This window comes from Salvelinus alpinus, chromosome 3, assembly GCF_045679555.1.
Source record: "Salvelinus alpinus chromosome 3, SLU_Salpinus.1, whole genome shotgun sequence".
Taxonomy (NCBI): Eukaryota; Metazoa; Chordata; class Actinopteri; order Salmoniformes; family Salmonidae; genus Salvelinus; species Salvelinus alpinus.
The window spans coordinates 30,221,141-30,244,251 of NC_092088.1; the positions used below are offsets into that span (position 1 = coordinate 30,221,141).

Here is a 23,111-nt window from a genome sequence, read left to right on the forward strand (position 1 = left end):
CTCAGCCGTCTGATAACCTTGTTGAGAAGTAATTCCAGTGCAGATTACAATAGGTTCAGAGGCCCCAACAGCTACCTATGAGGCCTACACTTGCCACATGCTCACCACATGAATAACAGATAGGTATCTTAGTGTGCATTGTTAAATTATGAGCCTACTTGGTTTAGCCACAGAAAAAGGGAGCAACCTTCCCGCTAGCCATGATTGGCTGAGATAATGAGTGGGCTAGACATGCCGAGAGATGAGTTTGGATTGGTCTGCCATGTAGCGGGCTTCTGTCTATTTGAGATGGTCAGTATGTGTTGGTAATCCTGTCTAACGCGGCTTTTTTATGTATCACGTAGTAAAACTGCATAAGTGTTGCTCTCCACTTTCTAATTCCACTGAACCGAGTTCAGTGGAATTAGAGTATGCTAAGGAGATGGAGAAAACACCTGTCTCCGGATTACATCTTCAAACTAAGGACAACCATGGCACCCGTGACAGGAGATGCGTCCATCTATGATGTACACAGGTAAGAAAGTAGTTTCATCTCAAGTTAAAGTGTACCGTTAGCGGGGGAACATGTGATGCCGTGGAGCTGAGCAGACGTTGACAAACCGAGCTCTTCAAAGTTATTCTATTATTACCTAAATAACAACGTTGAAACAATATTCTAACATCGGCTGATAAATTGTCAAGTACTTACCTTCCCAAAGAGCCATGGACCTCCGACCGAGAGGCAAGAAGGACGACCAAAACGTTGTTGATTCCCAAGATAACGCTACAGATAGCAAGATTAGCATTAGCCCTCATAACTCAAACGACAGTTCCAGACTGTTGCTCTCGGCCTCTTGCGAGCCTGCCGACATGCTGGCTACTCTCCTCCGGGAAATTCAGGATGGTAACAAAGGTCTTTCTATGAAAATCGATAAGAAAACGGCTGAACTCCATTCTTCCATTGGCGACCTGAAATCCTCCATGAATGATCTCCTTTTGAGAACGACTGAGGCAGAGTTGCGCATTAGCACAGTTGAAGACACCATCGCTCGACATGACCAGGTCTTGATACAACTGCAAAAGGACAATGCCTACCTCAAAAACAAGGTAGATCAGATGGAGAACCAGAGCAGACGTAGTAATATCCGTGTGGTGGGATTGAAAGAGGACAGCGAGGGCCGTGACCCGGTCCGTTTCTTCACTCAATGGATCCCGGATGTCCTAGGCATAATCAACTTCACCAAGCCACTGGAAATCGAACGCGCCCACAGAACATCAGCGCCGAAACCCCGGCCAGATGAGCCCCCACGGGCCGTCCTGATCAGGTTCCTCCGTTTCCAAGACAGAGAGAAGGTACTGCAACTCGCAAGAGCCAAAGGGGACATCGGGACACCATTGATGGCAAGAGGGTCAGCCTTTTCCCGGATATGAGCGCGGATCTCGCGAGACGTCGCAAGCAGTTCAGACCTGCCGCCAAAGCACTGAAGGAGAAGAACATCACCGGCTACCTCATCCACCCTGCGCGGATGAAAGTTCAGTACAAAGGCCGAAGCCATCTCTTCAACACACCGGGAGAAGTGTACACTTTTCTCAAAGAACTGAGCAACGTCTGAGCCAGGACGGTCTCTCTGGGGGATAAGATGCAGTTTGTTTGTTTTCTCTTATCCGGACTGAACCGCTGATATCCTCCGGTCGCTATAATTGATTTGTACATTTTCAACTAACCGTATCTTTCCGGGGTGAGTTCTATTACATTTACAGGAGAGTATATTTTGGTTTAGTCTATATTACTGGGCGAAGCAAATAAGTGGGTTTAGGCCCACTGCTTTCCCCCTCATTTATGTTAATCTTTCGAAAAGAGACTCAAGCAGCCCTTACCGTGGGCAGTAAATATTCAGCCATAAATGTCTATTCACAACGTTTGTTTTCAATTTAGAGAGCTCGCAGGTTTTAGTTTACGCCAAGGTTTAGCTAGTAAGAGCAAGATGGAAAGCGAGCAGCAACGTATCTCTACAAGTGTATTCATGTTTGATTGTTGGGATTGTGGTTTTAGTCTAACAATCGGGGTGGGTGGGATTCTTTATTTTTTTCCCCTTTTTTCTATGTTTATTGTTTCCTTCCTAAAGAGACACATAGGTCACTTCTGTGTTCAAACCAAAGTTGAACCATTTCCTAACTATCTACATATGATAGATTTCCATTCAGTTACATATTTGAAACCCAACTATGCTTAATCCACTAAAATATGTCACATTCAACGTAAAAGGTCTTAACAGCCCGATTAAAAGGAAGAGAGTCTATACATACCTTAAGAAATTAAAGGCTGACATTGTGTTTTTACAAGAAACACATCTTACAGCCAGTGAACACAAGAAATTGAAGAGGGAATGGGTAGCACAAGTTTTTGCGTCCTCTTTTAACTCCAAAGCAAGAGGAACTGCAATTTTGATAAGTAGACACATCCCCTTCTGCGTCAACAACACCATCTCTGATCCCTCTGGCAGGTTTGTTTTGGTGCAGGGGCATATGTTTTCAGAGTCTTGGACCCTATTGAATATCTATGCTCCTAACTTCGATGACCATATGTTTATTCAGAATGTCTTCCTTCAGGTTGCTCAAGCACCACCAGGATGGTTACTGGTTGGAGGAGATTTTAATTTTTGTTTAGATACAGTTCTTGATAGGTCCTCTGATAAACCCTCACTTCTTACCAAAGCCAGCAAGCTCACCATGTCATTCATGAAAGATCTCAACTTACTAGACATCTGGAGACAGTTGCACCCACAGGATAGGGACTACTCTTTTTATTCACACCCACACAAGACACACGCATAGATAACTTTTTACTATCGACACAACTGTTTCATAGAGTGTTAGATGTCGAGTATCTCCCCAGATTGCTTAGTGACCATTCTCCTCTGGTATTATCAATCTCCATTCCTACCAAGGTAAATGGAGCATATAGATGGAGACTAAATTCTACACTCCTAAAGCAACCTGAATTTTGTGCATTCATCAAAGAGCAGATCAATATTTTTACTTTGACAAACAAACCCTCCGCTCCTGACAGTTTCATTCTTTGGGACACATTGAAGGCCTATCTGAGGGGACAGATCATTTCCTATACTAAAGGGCTGAAGAGAAAACACGGTGCGGAACTGAGTGCCCTTGAATCTGAAATCTCAGAGCTAGAGAAAACCTACCAAAGAGGCCCGACTAAAGATCTATACAGGCTTTTGGTAAATAAAAAACTGAAATATAATATTCTGAACACATATCAAGCCGAGAGGGCCATCACTAAATCAAAACAGCGTTATTACGAGCTTGGAGAGAAAGCTCACAAAGTATTGGCATGGCAACTGAAAGCAGAGGAAAGTAAGAGGACAATTAATGCTATAGAAACTCTTACTAATGAGATATCTTTCAACCCTACTGAAATTAATAATACTTTTAAGAAATACTATGAAGACCTCTACACTTCCCAATCAAGCGATGATCTATCAGAGATCGACTCCTTTCTCTCCTCTCTCAACCTCCCATGCCTGTCAGGGGAAGACAGCGAGCGCCTGAGTGAACACTTCTCAGTTCCTGAATTGTTGGAGGCCATTAAATCCTTACCTTCTAATAAATCTCCTGGGGAGGATGGCTTCCCTCCAGAGTTCTATAAAGAATTTAGGGAGCTGTTGGTCCCCTACCTTATGGAGGTACTTAAAAAAGCCAGGGAAGACAACTGCTTTCCAGAGTCTTTCTCTCAAGCAGTGATTACTGTAATCCACAAGAAAGGGAAAAATCCACTAAAGTGCGCCTCATATAGACCAATCTCTCTCCTTAACACAGATTGTAAACTGGTCACCAAGATGCTATCTAAGAGACTGGAGTCATGTCTTCCCCTGTTGGTCAACCCAGATCAGACTGGCTTCATAATTAATAGATTGTCCTCCAATAATCTCAGAAGGTTCTTTGATATAATTCACCTTGCTAACAAAAACAAAATACCTAGTGTCGCAGTCTCCCTCGACGCTGAAAAGGCCTTTGATAGGGTTGAATGGCCATACCTCTTTCGCGTCTTGGAAAAGTTTGGTTTAGGTACCGTGTTTGTAAATTTGATAAAGTCACTCTACAAATCTCCTAAAGCTAGGATTGCTACCAATGGGATTACTTCCTCCTCTTTCCCTCTCTATAGGGGGAACAGACAAGGTTGCCCAATTAGCCCCCACCTCTTTGCCCTCGCCATCGAACCGTTGGCTGAGGCTATTAGAACGTGCCCTGACATACATGGCTTTGAGGTGGGCCCCCATACCCATAAATTATCACTCTTTGCGGACGACCTTATCTTATTTCTAACAAACCCAGAACACTCCCTCTCTCACTTGCAGATCATACTACAGTGTTATAGTTCTTTCTCTGGATATAAGGTCAATTTTGATAAAAGCGAAATCTTACCGTTGTCTGTCTTTGACCATCATACCATCAAGCACAAGTTTCCTTTTAGATGGTCGCCTATGGGCTTCACATATTTGGGCATAACGGTGGATGGTAACCTGAACAACCTCTATAAACTCAATCTGGCCAGTTTGTTGCAAAAGGTGGAGGGTGACCTTTGTAAATGGATGGACTTACCGCTCACTCTACTGGGTAGAATCAATGTAATTAAAATGAATGTCCTGCCCAGATTTCTATATCTGTTTCAATCTCTCCCTATCCCTGTTCCCGCAGCATTTTTTTCCTCTCTCGACAAGCTGACCAGGCGGTTTATCTGGCACGGCAAAACCCCTAGGGTTGGCCTGGATAAACTGACCCTGGATTACAGTCAAGGGGGTTTAAACCTCCCCAATTTTAGAATGTACTACTGGGCAGCACAGTCTAGGTTTCTGGCTCAGAGGTTTGACAAGGGTCCCTCTCCCTCATGGTTGAACATTGAAACGCTTGAGGTAAATGATGACACTGGGGCAGAATTGTTTTACAAATGGGACAGAAAATCTATAAAAGCCATCACAGACAACCCTTTAATCATACATTCTGTCCTGGCATGGTGCAAACTGCATGAGCTGTTCGGACGAGGGGGATTCCTTTCCCCTAAAACCCCTTTATGGAACAATAGATTGATTCCTATGTTTTTCCAGAATAGTAACTTTAGACCATGGTCTGATAAGGGGATCACTCTTCTGGAACACTGTTACGAGGAGGGAGTTCTTATGTCTTTTGATCAGCTGAAACAGAAATACCACTTGCCTAACAGGGACTTCTTTAGCTACCTACAACTACGAAACTTTATTAGGGTGTCTCTCAAGGGACAATGGAACCTACCTAAGATGTCACCTATTGAACAACTCTGCCACGCAGACCAACCACTGTTCAAGACCATTTCCCGTGTTTACGATGCTCTTATGTCAGGACTAACACTGCCTGGGCTAGATAAACCCCGACTTAGATGGGGAAAAGATCTGGGTATTGATCAGACTGATCCAGTTTAATTTCCTCCATCAGCTCTATATCACCCCATCTAGACTGCACAAGTTCAACCCTGATATCTCCTCCCTATGTTTTAGATGTGGCTCAGATGAAGGAACATTCCTCCATTCCACTTGGCAGTGTTCAAAACTACACGGTTTCTGGCGGGGGGTATGCGATACCATATCCTCAATTCATGGGGTTGCATTCCCTTTAGACCCGGAGGTCTGTCTACTGGGCAACTTTACTAACACCAATCTTAGGCAAAGCCATACTATAAAGCTAACAGAAATATTGCTAGCGATTGCCAAGAAATGTATTGCCTTGAAATGGAAATTGGATTCCCCCCTGCCAGTTGCAATGTGGCTATCAGAAGTTAATAGTTGTATCCCACTGGAGAAAATTACTTACCCCTTGAGGAATAAGTTAAATACATTTTACAGAATTTGGCAACCTTTTATTGACTATATGGAGAATCTCCCCCCACATCACATTGAATGAATCTCTATATTATCCTTATATAATGTTTCACACGTAATGTATAATATGTAGCCTACGGCAGGTGACCATATGATCCAATGTCTCATTATAATTTTTTTATTGTATGTTTGTATATATAATTATAATTTGTTTTATTTTTTCTTTCTTTGTTACGCTCATCTGTTACTGTCACTTTGTCCTATTGTTGTCTAATATCTTTTCACGTTTGTCTTGAATGTTGTTAATTGGAAAATGCAAAAAGAAAAAAAAAGAAAAAAAAGTGTACCGTTAGCTATCTAACGTTAGCTGGCTGGCTCGCTAGCTAACGCTACATGTATGATCTTATTATTCGTATCTCAGAGCCATTTGCATGGCTAGCTAACATTGAACCTGGTTGGTTAGCTACCTGCAGATTCATGCAGAGTAGTAACGTCATGAGTTGAGATTATGGTTCATTGTTTAGCTACCTAGCTAGCTACATGTCTTAAAACCTTTTGTCAATAGGGAGGCGCTATTTTCACTTTGTAAAAAATCGTGCCCAAATTAACCTGCCTCGTACTCTATTCTTGCTCGTACAATATGCATATTATTATTACTATTGGATAGAAAACACTCTCAAGTTTCTAAAACCGTTTGAATTATATCTGTGAGTAAAACAGAACTCATTTTGCAGCAAACTTCCTGTCAGGAAGTGAAAAATCTGAAATCGAGGCTCTGTTCCAGGGCCTTCCTATTCATTTGCTTGAAATCTATGGATATACATGCACTTCATACGCCTTCCACTAGATGTCAACAGGCAGTGGGAGGTGGAATGGGGTGTCTAGCTTGATCTGAGGTCGAACAAGAGCTCTTGGAATGACGTGACCCCAATTTCCTTTGTCTAGCAAGGTGCGGGAAGGACATCGACATTGGCTTCTGAAAAGCGTTCGGTATAGACGTCTAATAACTCCGGCTTTGATTTTATTTAATACATGTGATAATATCATCGTAAAGTATGTTTTTTAAATATAGTTTTATCAGATTATTGAACGTTTATTGGGAGTTTTGGCGTTTTCCGTTCTCTGCGTTTGGTGAAGATGGACATCTTTGCGCCACTTGGCTAGCTAAGGTTGCTAATTCGACAGGCAAAGAGGACATTTTTAAACCAAACAACGATTTATTCTGGACAAAGGACTCCTTGTACAAGATTCTGATGGAAGCTCAGCAAAAGTAGGAACCATTTATGATGTTATTTCGTATTTCTGTGGAAAATGCTTAGTTCTATTTTCCGCCCTCATTGCAGGCGCTGTCTCGCTATAACGTAAGCTGTATGTCGTACTAAAGTTATTTTTTTAAATCTAACACGGCGATTGCATTAAGAACTAGTGTATCTTTCATTTTCTGTACAACATGTATTTTTTTGTAAAGTTTATGATGAGTTCTTTGATTAGATTAGGTGACTGTCCAAAATATCTCTGGATAATTTTGTGCAGTTTGGCTACGTATTCACATTGTAAAACCACGATTTGTACCGCTAAATATGCACATTTTCGAACAAAACATATATGTATTGTGTAACATGATGTTATAGGACTGTCATCTGATGAAGTTTGTCAAGGTTAGTGAATAATTTTATATCTTTTGCTGGTTTTTTGCGATCGCTACCTTTGCAGTGAATGAATGCGGTTGTGTGGTTGGCTATTGTGGTAAGCTAATATAATGCTATATTGTGTTTTCGCTGTAAAACACTTAAAAAATCTGAAATATTGGCTGGATTCACAAGATATTTATCTTTCATTTGCTGTACACCATGTATTTTTCATAAATGTTTTATGATGAGTATTTAGGTATTTCACGTTGCTCTCTGTAATTATTCCGGCTGCTTTGGTGATATTTTTTATGGTCGCTGCAATGTAAAACTATGATTTATACCTCAAATATGCACATTTTCGAACAAAACATAGATTTATTGTATAACATGTTATAAGACTGTCATCTGATGAAGTTGTTTCTTGGTTAGTGACTAATTATATCTCTATTTGGTCGGTTTTGTGATAGCTACCTATGCGGTAAAAAAATGGTGAAAATATGCGGTTGAGTCTTTTGCTATTGTGGTTAGCTAATAGAAATACATATTGTGTTTTCGCTGTAAAACATTTAAAAAATCGGAAATGATGGCTGGATTCACAAGATGTGTATCTTTCATTTGGTGTCTTGGACTTGTGATTTCATGATATTTATATGCTAGTATTTACTTGTGGCGCTATGCTAGGCTATGCTAGTCAGCTTTTTTACTGATGAGGATGCTCCCGGATCCGGGATGGTGACCAAGTAGAAGTTAACAAAAGCCTCCACTATGCAAGTATGCATTTCAATAGAATGTCACTGCTACAACTGTTGATAGATGTTGGTTAGCTACCTGCAGATTCATACAGGGTAGTAACATCATGAGTTGTGATTATGGTTCATTGTTTAGCTAGCTAGCTACATGTATTAACAAAAGACTGCAAGTAACCATTTCTGGCCATCTAACGTTACTCCGATTTCAGAGCACTCTCGTCTGAGTGTGCCAGAGCGCAGAATAACTGATGAATTTACTAATGCTCAACACCAGTTGAATATGGCCAGTGTCAGTAAACATTGGCAAGAAAGCGTAATTCAATTGTTGCCAGCAGCAGTTACAGTCACCACTCCTCTAGATAACATGAATACAGCCTAACCAGCTCTGCTAGGGTGAGTAAAATGGTCAGAGTGCGGTGTTCTCTCATTATGTATCTGGAAGTAGCTAGCAAGCTAGCCAATGTTAGCCAGTTAGCTTGGGTGCTTGACAGCCGTTCTGTTCAACCCTAGTCATCCGCCAGAGCATCCATTGTGCACTCTGAACGCTCCGAGAGTGAAACGCTTTGAATTTACGAACGGACAATCTGACAGCACAGTTGCAGTCACCAACGCTCTGGATAACATAACAGACTAACCATTTCTGCTAGGGCGAATAATGTTCAGTGGGCTGTTCTCTGATTTCTGTCTGGAAGTAGCAAGCAAGTTAGCTTGGGTTCTTGACTGCTATTTTTTATTATTATTATTATGAACAAAACCAATTCAAAAACAGAAATACAGTTGAAGTCGGAAGTTTACATACACTTAGGTTGGAGTCATTGAAACTCATTTTTCAACCCCTCCACAAATTTCTTGTTAACAAACTATAGTTTTGGCAAGTCGGTTAGGACATCTACTTCGTGCATGACACAAGTCATTTTTCCAACAATTGTTTACAGACAGATTATTTCACTTATAATGCACCGTATCACAATTCCAGTGGGTCTGACGTTTACATACACTAAGTTGACTGTGCCTTTAAACAGCTTGGAAAATTCCAGAAAATGATGTCATGGCTTTAGAAGCTTCTGATGGCTAATTGACATAATTTGAGTCAATTGGAGGTGTACCTGTGGATGTATTTCAAGGCCTACATTCAAAGTCAGTGCCTCTTTGCTTGACATCATGGGAAAATCAAAAGAAATCAGCCAAGACCTCATAAAAAAATTGTAGACCTCCACAAGTCTGGTTCATCCTTGGGAGCAATTTCCAAACACCTGAAGGTACCACGTTCATCTGTACAAACAATAGTACGCAAGTATAAACACCATGGGATCATGCAGCCGTCATACCTCTCAGGAAGGAAACGTCTCCTAGAGATGAAGGTACTTTGGTGCAAAAAGTGAAAATCAATCCCAGAACAACAGCAAAGGACCTTGAGAAGATGCTGGAGGAAACAGTTACAAAAGTATCTATATCCACAATTAAACGAGTCCTATAACGACAACCTGAAAGGCCGCTCAGCAAGGAAGAAGCCACTGCTCCAAAACCGCCATAAAAAAGCAAGACTATGGTTTACAACTGCACATGGGGACAAAGATCGTACTTTTTGGAGAAATGTCCTCTGGTCTGATGAAACAAAACTAGAACTGTTTGGCCATAATGACCATCGTTATGTTTGGAGGAAAAAGGGGGAGGCTTGAAAAAAGAACACCATCCCAACCATGAAGCACGGGGGTGGCAGCATCATGTTGTGGGGGTGCTTGATGCAGGAGAGACTTGTGCACTTCACAAAATAGATGGCATCATGAGGTAGGAAAATGATGTGGATATATTGAAGCAACATCTCAAGACATCAGTCAGGAAGTTAAAGGTTGGTCGCAAATGGGTCTTCCAAATGGACAATGACCCCAAGCATACTTCCAAAGTTGTGGCAAAATGGCTTAAGGACAACAAAGTCAAGGTATTGGAGTGGCCTTCACAAAGCCCTGACCTCACTCCTATAGAACATTTGTGGCCAGAACTGAAAAAGCGTGTGCGAGCAAGGAGGCCTACAAACCTAACTCAGTTACACCAGCTCTGTCAGGAGGAATGGGCCAAAATTCACCCAACTTATTGTGGGAAGCTTGTGGAAGTCTACTTGAAACATTTGACCAAAGTTAAACAATTTAAAGGCAATGCTACCAAATACTAATTGAGTGTATGTAAACTTCTGACCCACTGGGAATGTGATGAAAGAAATAAAAGCTGAAATAAATCACTCTCTCTAATATTATTCTGACATTTCACATTCTTAAAATAAAGTGGTGATCCTAACTGACCTAAAACAGGGAATTTATACTAGGATTAAATGTCAGGAATTGTGAAAAATTGAGTTTAAACGCATTTGGCTAAGGTGTATGTAAACTTCCGACTTCAACTGTATACAAACAAGAGTACATAAATAGACGGGTATTACATATCGAGATACATTTTCAATTTGTAAAAACGTTTTATGGTACATATTGCTTTTTTGTTTTTACACTTACTAATAATTTCAAAATAATTTCAATTCTATCTTAAACAAATGAAGAGGGGTTTGTTCTCTGCCCACTTCATTTTATGAGTAAAGAATCTGTCATGAAAAATAAACAAATTAACAATGATAGTTAAATCAGGGTCCATATAATTTGGATCAACCCTTAAAGAGATGGGTGGGGATAAAGGTTAAGAGGATGTGAACGATGCTGAATGGGTGTAGACAAAGAAGGGCTCTTCAGTAGTAGTACCAGTAGTACCAAGGCCATTTTCTCAAAAGTGAGTTTACAAGTTTATCAACTTTCAAAGCAAAATGACTTCCCCATTGTTCCTCAAATGTAGTGTATGATATACCATTTTGTAGCTGAGTCTCTACTTTTATCCAATGTAAAAAATACAATTTCACATTTTGCTACATAAGACTGATTTGAGCCTGTCAGTCACATTTTTGGTGTACAGTGAAATTGCCCCTAGACACTGATCTTAGGTCAGTTTTGAATATCCCCCACTAAATGGGTAGTTACACCCACAACCCACACATAAAACACCAGTCTCAACGTCGACAGTGAATAGGCGACTCTGGGATGCTGGCCATCTAGGGAGAGTTGCACAGAAAAAGCCATATCTCAGACTGGACACTAAAAGGAAAATATTAAGATGGGCAAAAGACCACAGACACTGGACAGAGGAACGCTGCCTAGAAGGCCAGCATCCTGGAGTCGTCTCTTCACTGTTGATGTTGAGACTGGTGTTTTGCGGGTACTATTTAATGAAGCTGCCAGTTGAGGACTTGTGAGGCGTCTGTTTCTCAAACTAGACACTCTAATGAACTTGTCCTCTTACTCAGTTGTGCACCGGGGCCTCCCACTCCTCTTTCTATTATGGTTAGAGACAGTTTGCGCTGTTCTGCGAAGGGAATAGTGCACAGCGTTGTACGATATCTTCAGTTTCTTGGCAATTTCTCACATGGAATAGCCTTCATTTCTCAGAACAAGAATAGACTGACGAGTTTCAGAAGAAAGTTATTTTTTCTAACCGTTTTGATCCTGTAATCAAACCCACAAATGCTGATGCTCCAGATACTCAACTAGTCTAAAGAAGGCCAGTTGTATTGCTTCTTTAATCAGGACAACAGTTTTCAGCTGTGCTAACATAATTGCAAAAGTGTTTTCTAATGATCAATTAGCCTTTTAAAATTATAAACTTGGATCAGCTAACACAAAGTGCCATTGGAACACAGGAGTGATGGTTGCTGATAATGGGCCTCTGTACGCTTATGTAGATATTCCATAAAGAATCTGCCGTTTTCAGCTACAATAGTAATTTACAACATCAACAATGTCTACACTGTATTTCTGATCAATTTTATGTTCTTTTAATGGACAAAAATGTGCTTTTCTTCCAAAAACAAGGACGTTTCTAAGTGACCCCAAACTTTTGAACGGTAGTGTAAGTATTCAGACCATTTGCTCTGAGACTTGAAATTGAGCTCAGGTGCATGCTGTTTCCATTGATCATCCTTGAGATGTTTCTACAACTTGATTGGAGTCCACCTGTAGTAAATTAAATGGATTGGACATGATTTGGAAAGGCACACAACTGTCTATATAAGGTCCCAAATCTGGGGAAGGTTACCAAATAAATTCTGCAGCATTGAAAGTCCGCAAGAACACAGTGGCCTCCATCATTCTTAAATGGAAGAAGTTTGGAACCACCAAGATTCTTCCTAGAGCTGGCCACCTGGCCAAACTGAGCAATCGGGGGAGAAGGGCCTTGGTCAGAGAAATTCAGAGTTCTGTGAAGATGGGAGAACCTTCTAGAAGAACAACCATCTCTGCAGCACTCCATCAATCAGGCCTCTATGGTAGAGTGGCCAGGCGGAAGCCACTCCTCAGTAAAAGGCACATGACAGTCCATTGGGAGTTTGCCAAAAGGCAGCTAAAGATCTCTCAGACTATGAGAAACAATATTCTCTGTTCTGAAGAATCCAAGACTGAACTCTTTGGCCTGAATGCCAAGCGACACATCTGGACAAAATCTGGCGCCATCCCTATGGTGAAGCACGGTGGTGGCAGCATCATGCTGTGGGTATGTTTTTCAGCGGCAGGGACTGGGAGACTAATCGGGATTGAGGGAAAGATGAACAGAGCAAAGTACAGAGAGATCATTGATGAAAACATGACAACAACCCTGAGCACACAGACAAGAAAGCGCAGGAGTGGCTTCGGGACAAGTCTGTGAATGTCCTTGAGTGGCCCAGCCAGAGCCCGGACTTGAACCTGATCAAACATCTTTGGAGATACCTGAAAACAGCTGTGCAGCGACGCTCCCCATCCAACCTGACAGAGCTTGAGAGGATCTGCAGAGAAGAATTGGAGAAACTCCCAAAATACAGGTGTGCCAAGCTTGTAGTGTCATATCCAAGAAGACTCGAAGCTGTAATCACTGCCAAAGGTGCTTCACCAAAGTACTGAGTAAAGGGTCTGAATACTTATGTAAATGTGATATGTTTTTATTTGGAATAAATTAGCAAAAATGTTTGCTTTGTCATTATGGGGTATTGTATGTAGATTGATGAGGGGGAAAAACTATTTCATCCATTTTAGAATAAGGCTGTAACGTAACAAAATGTGGAAAAAGTCAAGGGGTCTGAATACTTTACGAATGCACTGTATATAGTGCAAACTAATGGGGCGAACTCGGTGAAGTTCAATCTCTTGCATCTCTGCACAGCATGGCATTTCTTCTGCGCGGCAATCCTGGAGAAAGTGTGTTGCAATGTACGGGCGCAGTTTACAGGGAACATTGCATACCAGTGTGGCAGATTAATCTGATATCATGACGGTAAATAAACTGGAAATACCGGTCTTTATAAGGAGGTCCTAATTGTGCTTATATCACCGCAACTAATTATAACCACATCATATTGCTATATACCATTCTTAAGTAAAGTGCTATTATTTACTTTCCACTTACCAAATGTTTTCTTTGGTATTACATGTGCAGTAAATCACCTCTTTCTGAACTGAGTCTTTTATATTTTCATGTATGGTGGACTAGTGTATTGGTATTACTATAATACTACTGAAGAGGAGCATTAAAGGGGTCTTACTTGAAGTAGCAGAGAATCGAGACAGCCACCAGTAGGGATACCAGAGAGATGGAGTAGCCAATGGTGTACATCAAGTGTAGCCGCTCAAACACCTCCTAAAAATGGAGAACAAATACACTCAGCAAATGAGCGTGTGTGTGCGTGTGTGCGTGTGTGTGTGTGTGTGTGTGTGTGTGTGTGTGTGTGTGTGTGTGTGTGTGTGTGTGTGTGTGTGTGTGTGTGTGTGTGTGTGTGTGTGTGTGTGTGTGTGTGTGTGCGTGCAATTGTGCATACGTGTCTCTGCATGTGTGTGTGTGTGTGAATGTGTGTGTGTGTACGTGCTTGTGTGTGTGCGTGTGAACAGGAACAAAGTCAAGAATATGTTGTTCACAAATGGCTACGGTCCACTGCTGAAGACCACAGCTCGTAGTGGGTGAGTATCATGATGGACTGATGAATTCCACATAGGGTTTTGATGTGATTATTTTTTTTATGCCTGAAAAAGATTCTTGCCACAAGCAAAATGCTTGGTCAACACAAGGTTACTAATTCATGCATTGTGGTTGACACTGTGATAACTGTTCACTTCAAATAGACAGAGAGGGCTTTGTTCAGGTGAAAATCCCCCCTCAAAAATAACACACACTACCATTTTAGTCATTTAGAAGCCACTCTCATGCATTTTCATACTTTTTCCTTACTGATCTCCCGTGGGAATCGAACATCCAACCCTGGCATTGCAAGCGCAATGCCCTACCAACTGAGCTACACAGGACTGACACACACACAAGCGCACAAATGTGCCCACACACGCACAGCACAACCACGCACACAACCACAACCACACACACACAGTCTTGTACAGCTAACCTTGTGGGGACACACAATTCAGTCCCATCCAAAATCCTATTTTCCCTAACCCTTAAACCTAACCCTAAACCTAACCTTAACCCTCTCCAGACTGGTCGGATGTACAATATAGAAACAGGGCAGAAAGTTGCAATAGGCCCGTGCAACCCAAGTTTTGATTCCAGCATAAACAGAAACTCTCTAAAACCTAACCCTAACCCTAGAGGGGCTACCAACACCAGGAGGAAGTTCAAGAAAAAATTATGTATTTATTTGCTCAATCTGGTTTTGTATTTTTTTACATTTAATTGTATTATATATATAAAGCACATTAACATAGCATTTATCTTTGTCGCACTTAATCCCTTCATCCCTTGGTGTAATTTCCAATTATGTACTTACTTATTTAATTGCTTATCTATTAATTTATTGATCCAGTTTGTATGTTTTATTATGATTTATTATATAACATTTGTTTTAAAATTAAACTTGTTTACCCCCACCACTTTATCAACAATTGTCTTCCTCCTGTTGTTGAACTGTCATGGGTGACCCCTCGGAGCTCTCGGCCTTTCATGTTCTCTCACCTTCTCCTAACCAGTCTGATGTACAATATAGAAACAGGGTAGAAAGCTGCAATAGGCCAGTGCAACCCAAAGTTTGATACCAGCATAAACAGAAATCCTCTTAAACCTAACCCTAATTCTATCCTTAACCCTAAACCCCCTAGAAATAGCATTTGACCTTGTGGAGACTAACAAAATGTCCCCAGTAGGTCAAATTTGTGTTCGTTTACTATTCTACACACACACACACACACACACACACACACACACACACACACACACACACACACACACACACACACACACACACACACACACACACACACACACACACACACACACACACACACACACACACACACACACACACACACACACACACACCTCCTCCTGGCTTCTATGGCTAGACAACAGGTAGGTGGTACACTCAGTGTAGTTGGCCCAGGTGCGGTTGATGCTAGGCACCTGCTCCCAGTTCCCTGAGGCATCACACTGACGATAGGCCTGACCTGGGGGATGGGGAGAAGAGGGATACCATCAGCATTAGTACAATAGCCTTAAAAGGGGCAAAACAGAGCTTTTGCCTCAGGAGGGGCTCTTGAGCCAAAAGAGGTCCCTTAAATGCACAGAAATATTGCACAGAAATTAAAAAGACCCACCTCCCAAGCCCATCAGCAAAAGCATACACTGAGTGTACAAAACATTAGGAACACCTTCCTAATATTGAGTTGCACAACTTTTGCCCTCAGAACAGCCTCGATTCATCGGGGCACAAGGTGTCAAGCGTTCCACAGGGATGCTGGCCCATGTTGACTCCAATGCTTCCCACAGTTGTGTCAAGTTGGCTGGATGTCCTTTGGGTGGTGGACTAATAGTAAATTGTTGAGCTGGAAAAACCCAGCAGTGTTGCCTTGCACCTAATACCATACCCCGTTCAAAGGCACTTAAATCTTTTGTCTAGCCCATTCACCATCTGAATGGCACACATGCACAATCCATGTCTCAATGGTCTCAAGGCTTAAACATCCTTATTTAACCTGTCTGCTTCCTTCATCTATTTAACAGGTGACATCAATAAAGGTTCATAACTTTCACCTTGATTCATCTGGTCAGTGTATGTCATGGAAAGAGCAGGTGTTCCTAATGTTGTGTACACTCAGTGTATATTGTTAGACTAAAACTGAGGATTGTGTGCTTTTGTTGTATCTTATGTGTATGAACCATACAGACAACATTCAAGCCAGAATGTGATATTAACAACTACTGTAGCTACTAAACTTCCTTACTGTATATTTAAAGCAAGGCTGATACGTGTTACATCTAATGTAATGTGGAGTTAGACTCCTTATGATATAGTTTGGGACTGTTGTAAACACATGAACAAACTTGAGTATGCATGCAGATGTCTGTAAGTACTGTGCAAAAAGAGTACTTGATTTGGGACTGGTGAACTGCATAAACTGAATTTGCATTTCGCAACGTGCACTTATAAGGAATCGAGTTGCTAGCCGTGAGGCTGCTGGTTTTGTTTGGTGGCCATGAGGCCTTTCGTTTGTTTTTTAGTTTTTAGTTTGGGCATGCCTTTGGTATTTTTCCTTTTTGTACATATTTATGTTTTGTCACCAATTTAACAAAGAATAATCCGCTTGGACTGGCCGACCAAGAGGTCAAGAGAGACAGAGCTGGCCAAGGTAAGCTTACTGTTTCCCTGGGAAAATGTACATTCAACACTTAGGCTTATACGCTGATTTCTCACATAGATGCACATAATTCATTCAAGTTACATCATGTAACTAGGCCTATGACCCCTAGAACAAAGCGAGTGCAACAATATCCGTAGGCTAGTTATTGGTTTCGTAACACAATACATTTTACATTTAAAAACCTGAAGTCCAGTGTCTGCTGGTAAACGCAATCTATCACTGACTTGTCATGATTACGTAAGTGATCGATGTATGTGGACAATGTACTATATTTCCTTCTACTGTATGGGGTTTGTCCATTAGTGTATTTAAAAAGAACAAAGCAGCTATTGAGCTTTAGGTTAGTGATCTAGTCATGAGCCAGCCCACCTCTGTGGTTGAAGTCGTAGATGTATTCTGGACATAGCACCGAGACCAGCTGACTAGGCTTCCCTCTGGGCCAGCAGATAATCCCATCCCACTCTGGTACACAGTCATCTTCTGCAAAAATACAACAGCACAGATGGCCATTTTGTATGAGTCATTGTTCTCTTACTTTAAAAGCAGTAGAAAATTCAACCGACATTTAATTTCATAATATACAATGCATTCGGAAAAACTCAGACCCCTTGACTATTTCCACATTTTGTTACGTTACAGCCTTATACTAAAATTGACTAAATCGTTTTTTCCCCCTCATCAATCTACACACAATACCTCATAATGACAAAGCAAAAACAGTCTTTTATACATTTTTGCAAATGTATAAAAAATGAAAAACAGAAATATCACATTTACATAAGTATTCAGACCCTTTACTCAATACTTTGTTGAAGCACCTTTGGAAACAATTACAGCCTTGAATCGTCTTGAGTATGACGCTACAAGCTTGGCACACCTGTATTTGGGGGAGTTTTTCCCATTCTTCTCTGCAGATCCTCTAAAGCTCTTTCAGATTGGATGGGGAGCGTTGATGCACAGTTATTTTCAAGTCTCTCCAGAGATGTTTGATCGGGATCAATCCCAGGCTCTGGCTGGGCCACTCAAGGACATTCAGAGACTTTTCCCGAAGTCATTCCTGCGTTGTCTTGGCTGTGTGCTTAGGGTTGTTGTCCTGTTGGAAGGTGAACCGTCGCCACAGTCTGAAGTCCTGAGCGCTCTGGAGCAGGTTTTCATCAAGGATCTCTCTGTACCTTGCTCCGTTCATCTTTCCGTCAATCCTGACTAGTCTCCCTGCTGCTGAAAAACATCCCCACAGCATGATGCTGCCACCACCGTGCTTCACCGTAGGGATGGTGCCAGGTTTCCTCCAGATGTGACGCTTGGCATTAAGGCCAAAGAGTTCAATCTTGGTTTCATCAGACTGGAGAATCTTGGTCTGAGAGTGGTCTGAAAGTCCTTTAGGTGCCTTTTGGCAAACTCCAAGAGGGCTGTCATGTGCCTTTTACTGAGAAGTGGTTTCCGTCTGGCCACTCTACCATAAAGGCCTGATTGGTGGAGTGCTGTAGAGATGGTTGTCATTCTGGAAGTATCTCCCATCGCCACAGAGGAACTCTGGAGCTCTGTCAGAGTGACCATCGGGTTCTTGGTCACCTCCCTGACCAAGGCCCTTCTCCCCGTATTGCTCATTTTGGCCAGGTGGCCAGCTCTAGGAAGAGACTTGGTGGTTCCAAACTTGTTCCATTTAAGAATGATGTAGGCCACTGTATTCTTGGAGACCTTCAATGCTGCAGATTCTTTTTTGTACCCTTCCCCAGATCTGTGCCTCGACACAATCCTGTCTCGGAGCTCTACGGACAATTCCTTCAACCTCATGGCTTGGTTTATGTTCCGACATACACTGTTAACTGTCGGACCTTATATAGACAGGTGTGTGCCTTTCCAAATCATGTCCAATCAATTGAATTTACCACAGTTGGACTCCAATCAAGTTGTAGAAACATCTGAAGGATGATCAATGGAAACAGGATGCACCTGAGCTCAATTTCACATCTCATAGCAAAGGGTCTGAATACTTATGTAAATAAGGTATTTCTGTTTTTTATTTGTAATAAATTTGCAAACATTTCTAAAAACCTATTTTTGCCTTGTCATTATGGGGTATTGTGTGAAGATTGATGAGGATTTTTTTTATTTAATCCATTTTACAATAAGGCTGTAACATAACACAATGTGGAAGCAATCAAATAATCTGAATACTTTCTGAATGCACTGTATCTCAGATGATACGATACGTCTGTAATTAAATTTCTAACAGATGGCCATTCACAATCTGTATCAAGACTCCGCATCATAACTCTACGTCACGTGACCGTGAGTCGAGCTGGTTTTCCTATCATTCATCTCACATCTAACCTTCTGTTACTATGGAAATGCTTCACTCCAGGATATTGGATTGATATCGCTTTTGACTGTACTTGAACAGGAGGAAGTGACAAACAATCTTATTTGTAATCAATTACACTTTATCCTATATTGGACTGATGGTGGTTGACACAATTTGATGTATTCTAGAAGTATACCAAGGTTTGAGAAACACTGTCCTATAACTTGCGATGCGTTTAAAGTAGTTAACACACCTTTGACTATGGCCAGCTGTGAATGGATTATCCTCTCACACTTGGCACGGGGACCAATCAGGAGGTAAATCTGCTCGTCTCGTGTGATGACATCATCAGAGTCTATCTATGGTAGAGGGACAGAAGAAGAAGAAGATCATATTACCAAGTCAGGACTGTTGACTTGACCCCAACGTGACACATGCCATGATTTAGGCGAGACAGTTGGCTAGCAGCCAGCATATCAACCAGTCAATGGTCAGACTGTCCACTGCTGCGTGTGACATGACATTAAAACGTTGTGATGTCTCAAATGATGTGGCTCTCGAATGACAGTTGTCATGTTCGTGAATCATTGCATTATGTCGTGTTTGTTTAACAAGTAGGATTGTGTGTGCAGACAGGGCGACATTTGTTTTATCCTTCAGGTGTGAAGTCTAAGGTCTATCTTCTTCTTATCTTACCCTTTGTCTGATCATGCCCGTAGGTCCAAAACCTCCACCAATGAAATCTGAGCGACAATTAACCCCTCAATCCAAGCCTGGGAATCCAAACTGAATCGCTCTGTTTCACAGTTGTTTTACTTTATTGATTCAGTATGGCCATCTTCTCATTAAAACCGTGTGTGCCTGTAAAGAGCGGCATTGTTCGAAACTAATTTGTCAGCAATTAGATCACCTTTAACCAATCAGAAAACATTCTAATCCAAGGCTTTTGGACTCCTGGAAGAGCAGCTGTTGTGATTGTTTATTTGGATCCCCATTAGCTTTTGCAGAAGCAGCAGCTACTCTGCCTGGAGTCCACAAAAACACAAAACATGACAAGAAACAAAACACTGATACACTGATAAACAAGGAAAGTCACACTAATGTAAAATCTATAACTAGATACAAGCAATGCAACAACAAAAATCATACAAACAATACAACACAAAATATTTGTGTGTTAGTGTCTGTGTGTCCCCTCACAGTCCCTGCCGTTCCATGAATCGTTTCTCCATCTGTTTTTTTAAAGGCTGTTGTGCTGTTTGATTGAGTGATTGCAGATGGAAGGGAGTTCCATGTGATCACGGTTCTGTAGAAAACTGTGCATTGCTGTGAATTTGTTTTGGACTTGGGGACTGTGAAGAAACCCCTGGTGGTGTGTCTTGTGAAGTATGTATGGGTGTCTGAGCTGAACGTTATTTGACTAGGCAGACAATCTGGAATTTTTAGCACAATGATATTTCTCATAAAAACTAGAAGAGAAGCAGTTAATCTTTCGTCAACCCTCAACTAGGAAAGACTGGCATGCATGTTGTTGATGTTAGTTAAGTATGTGCAGTGAAGGGCAAGGCGTGCTGCTCTGTTTTGAGCCAGCTGCAGCTTTGCTAGGTCTTTCTTTTCTGCATTTGACCATATTACCGGACAGTAATCAATATGGAACAATTCCAGAGCCTGAATAACTAGTACAGTTGATTTTTGTGTAAAAAATGCATAACATCTTTTTATAACAGACATACCCCACCCAAACTTCACAAAAATTTTGTCAGTATGACTTGCCCATGATAATTGACCAGCCAATGTTATAATAAAATCTAAATGGGATCCAAATAAATTAACTCAGCATTTGGGTTTTCTTGCTAAAGCTATCTATAGGTCCTGTGATGACCCTGCCTCTCTGTCTGCCGAATTCTTTCTCTTTGCTCTTGTTTTCCTTAGTGGGGTGTCGGTGGGTCGAGCCGGAAGGGTCGTCAGCGAAATGGGACACATCTGGGACGAGTGTGTCCAGGGATAAATTCACCTTTCCCCATTCATGGAGGGGACTCTCTCCATGCAGACATGCTGTTGGATTTTGGTTGTGGCATTATTATATATACAGTGGGGAGAACAAGAATTTGATACACTGCCGATTTTGCAGGTTTTCCTACTTACAAAGCATGTAGAGGTCTGTAATTTTTATCATAGCTACACTTCAACTGTGAGAGACGGAATCTAAAACAAAAATCCAGAAAATCACATTGTATGATTTTTAAATAATTAATTTGCATTTTATTGCATGACATAAGTATTTGATCACCTACCAACCAGTAAGAATTCCGGCTCTCACAGACCTGTTAGTTTTTCTTTAAGAAGCCCTCCTGTTCTCCACTCATTACCTGTATTAACTGCACCTGTTTGAACTCGTTACCTGTATAAAAGACACCTGTCCACACACAATCAAACAGATTCCAACCTCTCCACAATGGCCAAGACCAGAGAGCTGTGTAAGGACATCAGGGATAAAATTGTAGACCTGCACAAGGCTGGGATGGGCTACAGGACAATAGGCAAGCAGCTTGGTGAGAAGGAAACAACTGTTGGCGCAATTATTAGAAAATGGAAGAAGTTCAAGATGACGGTCAATCACCCTCGGTCTGGGGCTCCATGCAAGATTTCACCTCGTGGGGCATCAATGATCATGAGGAAGGTGAGGGATCAGCCCAGAACTACACGGCAGGACCTGGTCAATGACCTGAAGAGAGCTGGGACCACAGTCTCAAAGAAAACCATTAGTAACACACTACGCCGTCATGGATTAAAATCCTGCAGCGCACGCAAGGTCCCCCTGCTTAAGCCAGTGCATGTCCAGGCCCGTCTGAAGTTTGCCAATGACCATCTGGATGATCCAGAGGAGGAATGGGAGAAGGTCATGTGGTCTGATGAGACAAAAATAGAGCTTTTTGGTCTAACTCCACTCGCCGTGTTTGGAGGAAGAAGAAGTATGAGTACAACCCCAAGAACACCATCCCAACCGTGAAGCATGGAGGTGGAAACATCATTCTTTGGGGATGCTTTTCTGCAAAGGGGACAGGACGACTGCACCGTATTGAGGGGAGGATGGATGGGGCCATGTATCGCGAGATCTTGGCCAACAACCTCCTTCCCTCAGTAAGAGCATTGAAGATGGGTCGTGGCTGGGTCTTCCAGCATGACAACGACACGAAGCACACAGCCATGGCAACTAAGGAGTGGCTCCGTAAGAAGCATCTCAAGGTCCTGGAGTGGCCTAGCCAGTCTCCAGACCTGAACCCAATAGAAAATCTTTGGAGGGAGCTGAAAGTCCGTATTGCCCAGCGACAGCCCCGAAACCTGAAGGATCTGGAGAAGATCTGTAGGGAGGAGTGGGCCAAAATCCCTGCTACAGTGTGTGCAAACCTAGTCAAGAACTACAGGAAACGTATGATCTCTGTAATTGCAAACAAAGGTTTCTGTACCAAATATTAAGTTCTGCTTTTCTGATGTATCAAATACTTATGTCATGCAATAAAATGCAAATTAATTACTTAAAAATCATACAATGTGATTTTCTGGATTTTTGTTTTAGATTCCGTCTCTCATAGTTGAAGTGTACCTATGATAAAAATTACAGACCTCTACATGCTTTGTAAGTAGGAAAACCTGCAAAATCGGCAGTGTATCAAATACTTGTTCTCCCCACTGTATATATATTTAAATGTATATAAAATCAATTGTGGCTTGTCTGTCTGTGCGGCCACTCACTTACACTACTGACTATATGCACCATTGTTGATTGTATATACAGTTGAAGTCGGAAGCTTACATACACTTAGGTTGGAGTCATTAAAACTCGTTTTTCAACCACTCCACAAATTTCTTGTTAA

The 23,111-nt window shown here is 41.6% G+C and overlaps 1 protein-coding gene across 1 annotated transcript in view; it reads right to left on the bottom strand.

The window, feature by feature from the left end:
• Window positions 1-23,111, bottom strand: part of pth3r (parathyroid hormone 3 receptor) — an 80,553-nt gene that overhangs the window by 14,580 nt on the left and 42,862 nt on the right. The window contains exons 2-5 of the mRNA XM_071392489.1: window positions 19,490-19,595; window positions 17,301-17,411; window positions 15,613-15,737; window positions 13,835-13,929 (exon numbers count right to left, since the gene is read on the bottom strand). Of these exons, the coding sequence (XP_071248590.1) occupies window positions 13,835-13,929; window positions 15,613-15,737; window positions 17,301-17,411; window positions 19,490-19,595 (437 nt within the window). The remainder of the gene's footprint in view (window positions 1-13,834; window positions 13,930-15,612; window positions 15,738-17,300; window positions 17,412-19,489; window positions 19,596-23,111) is intronic.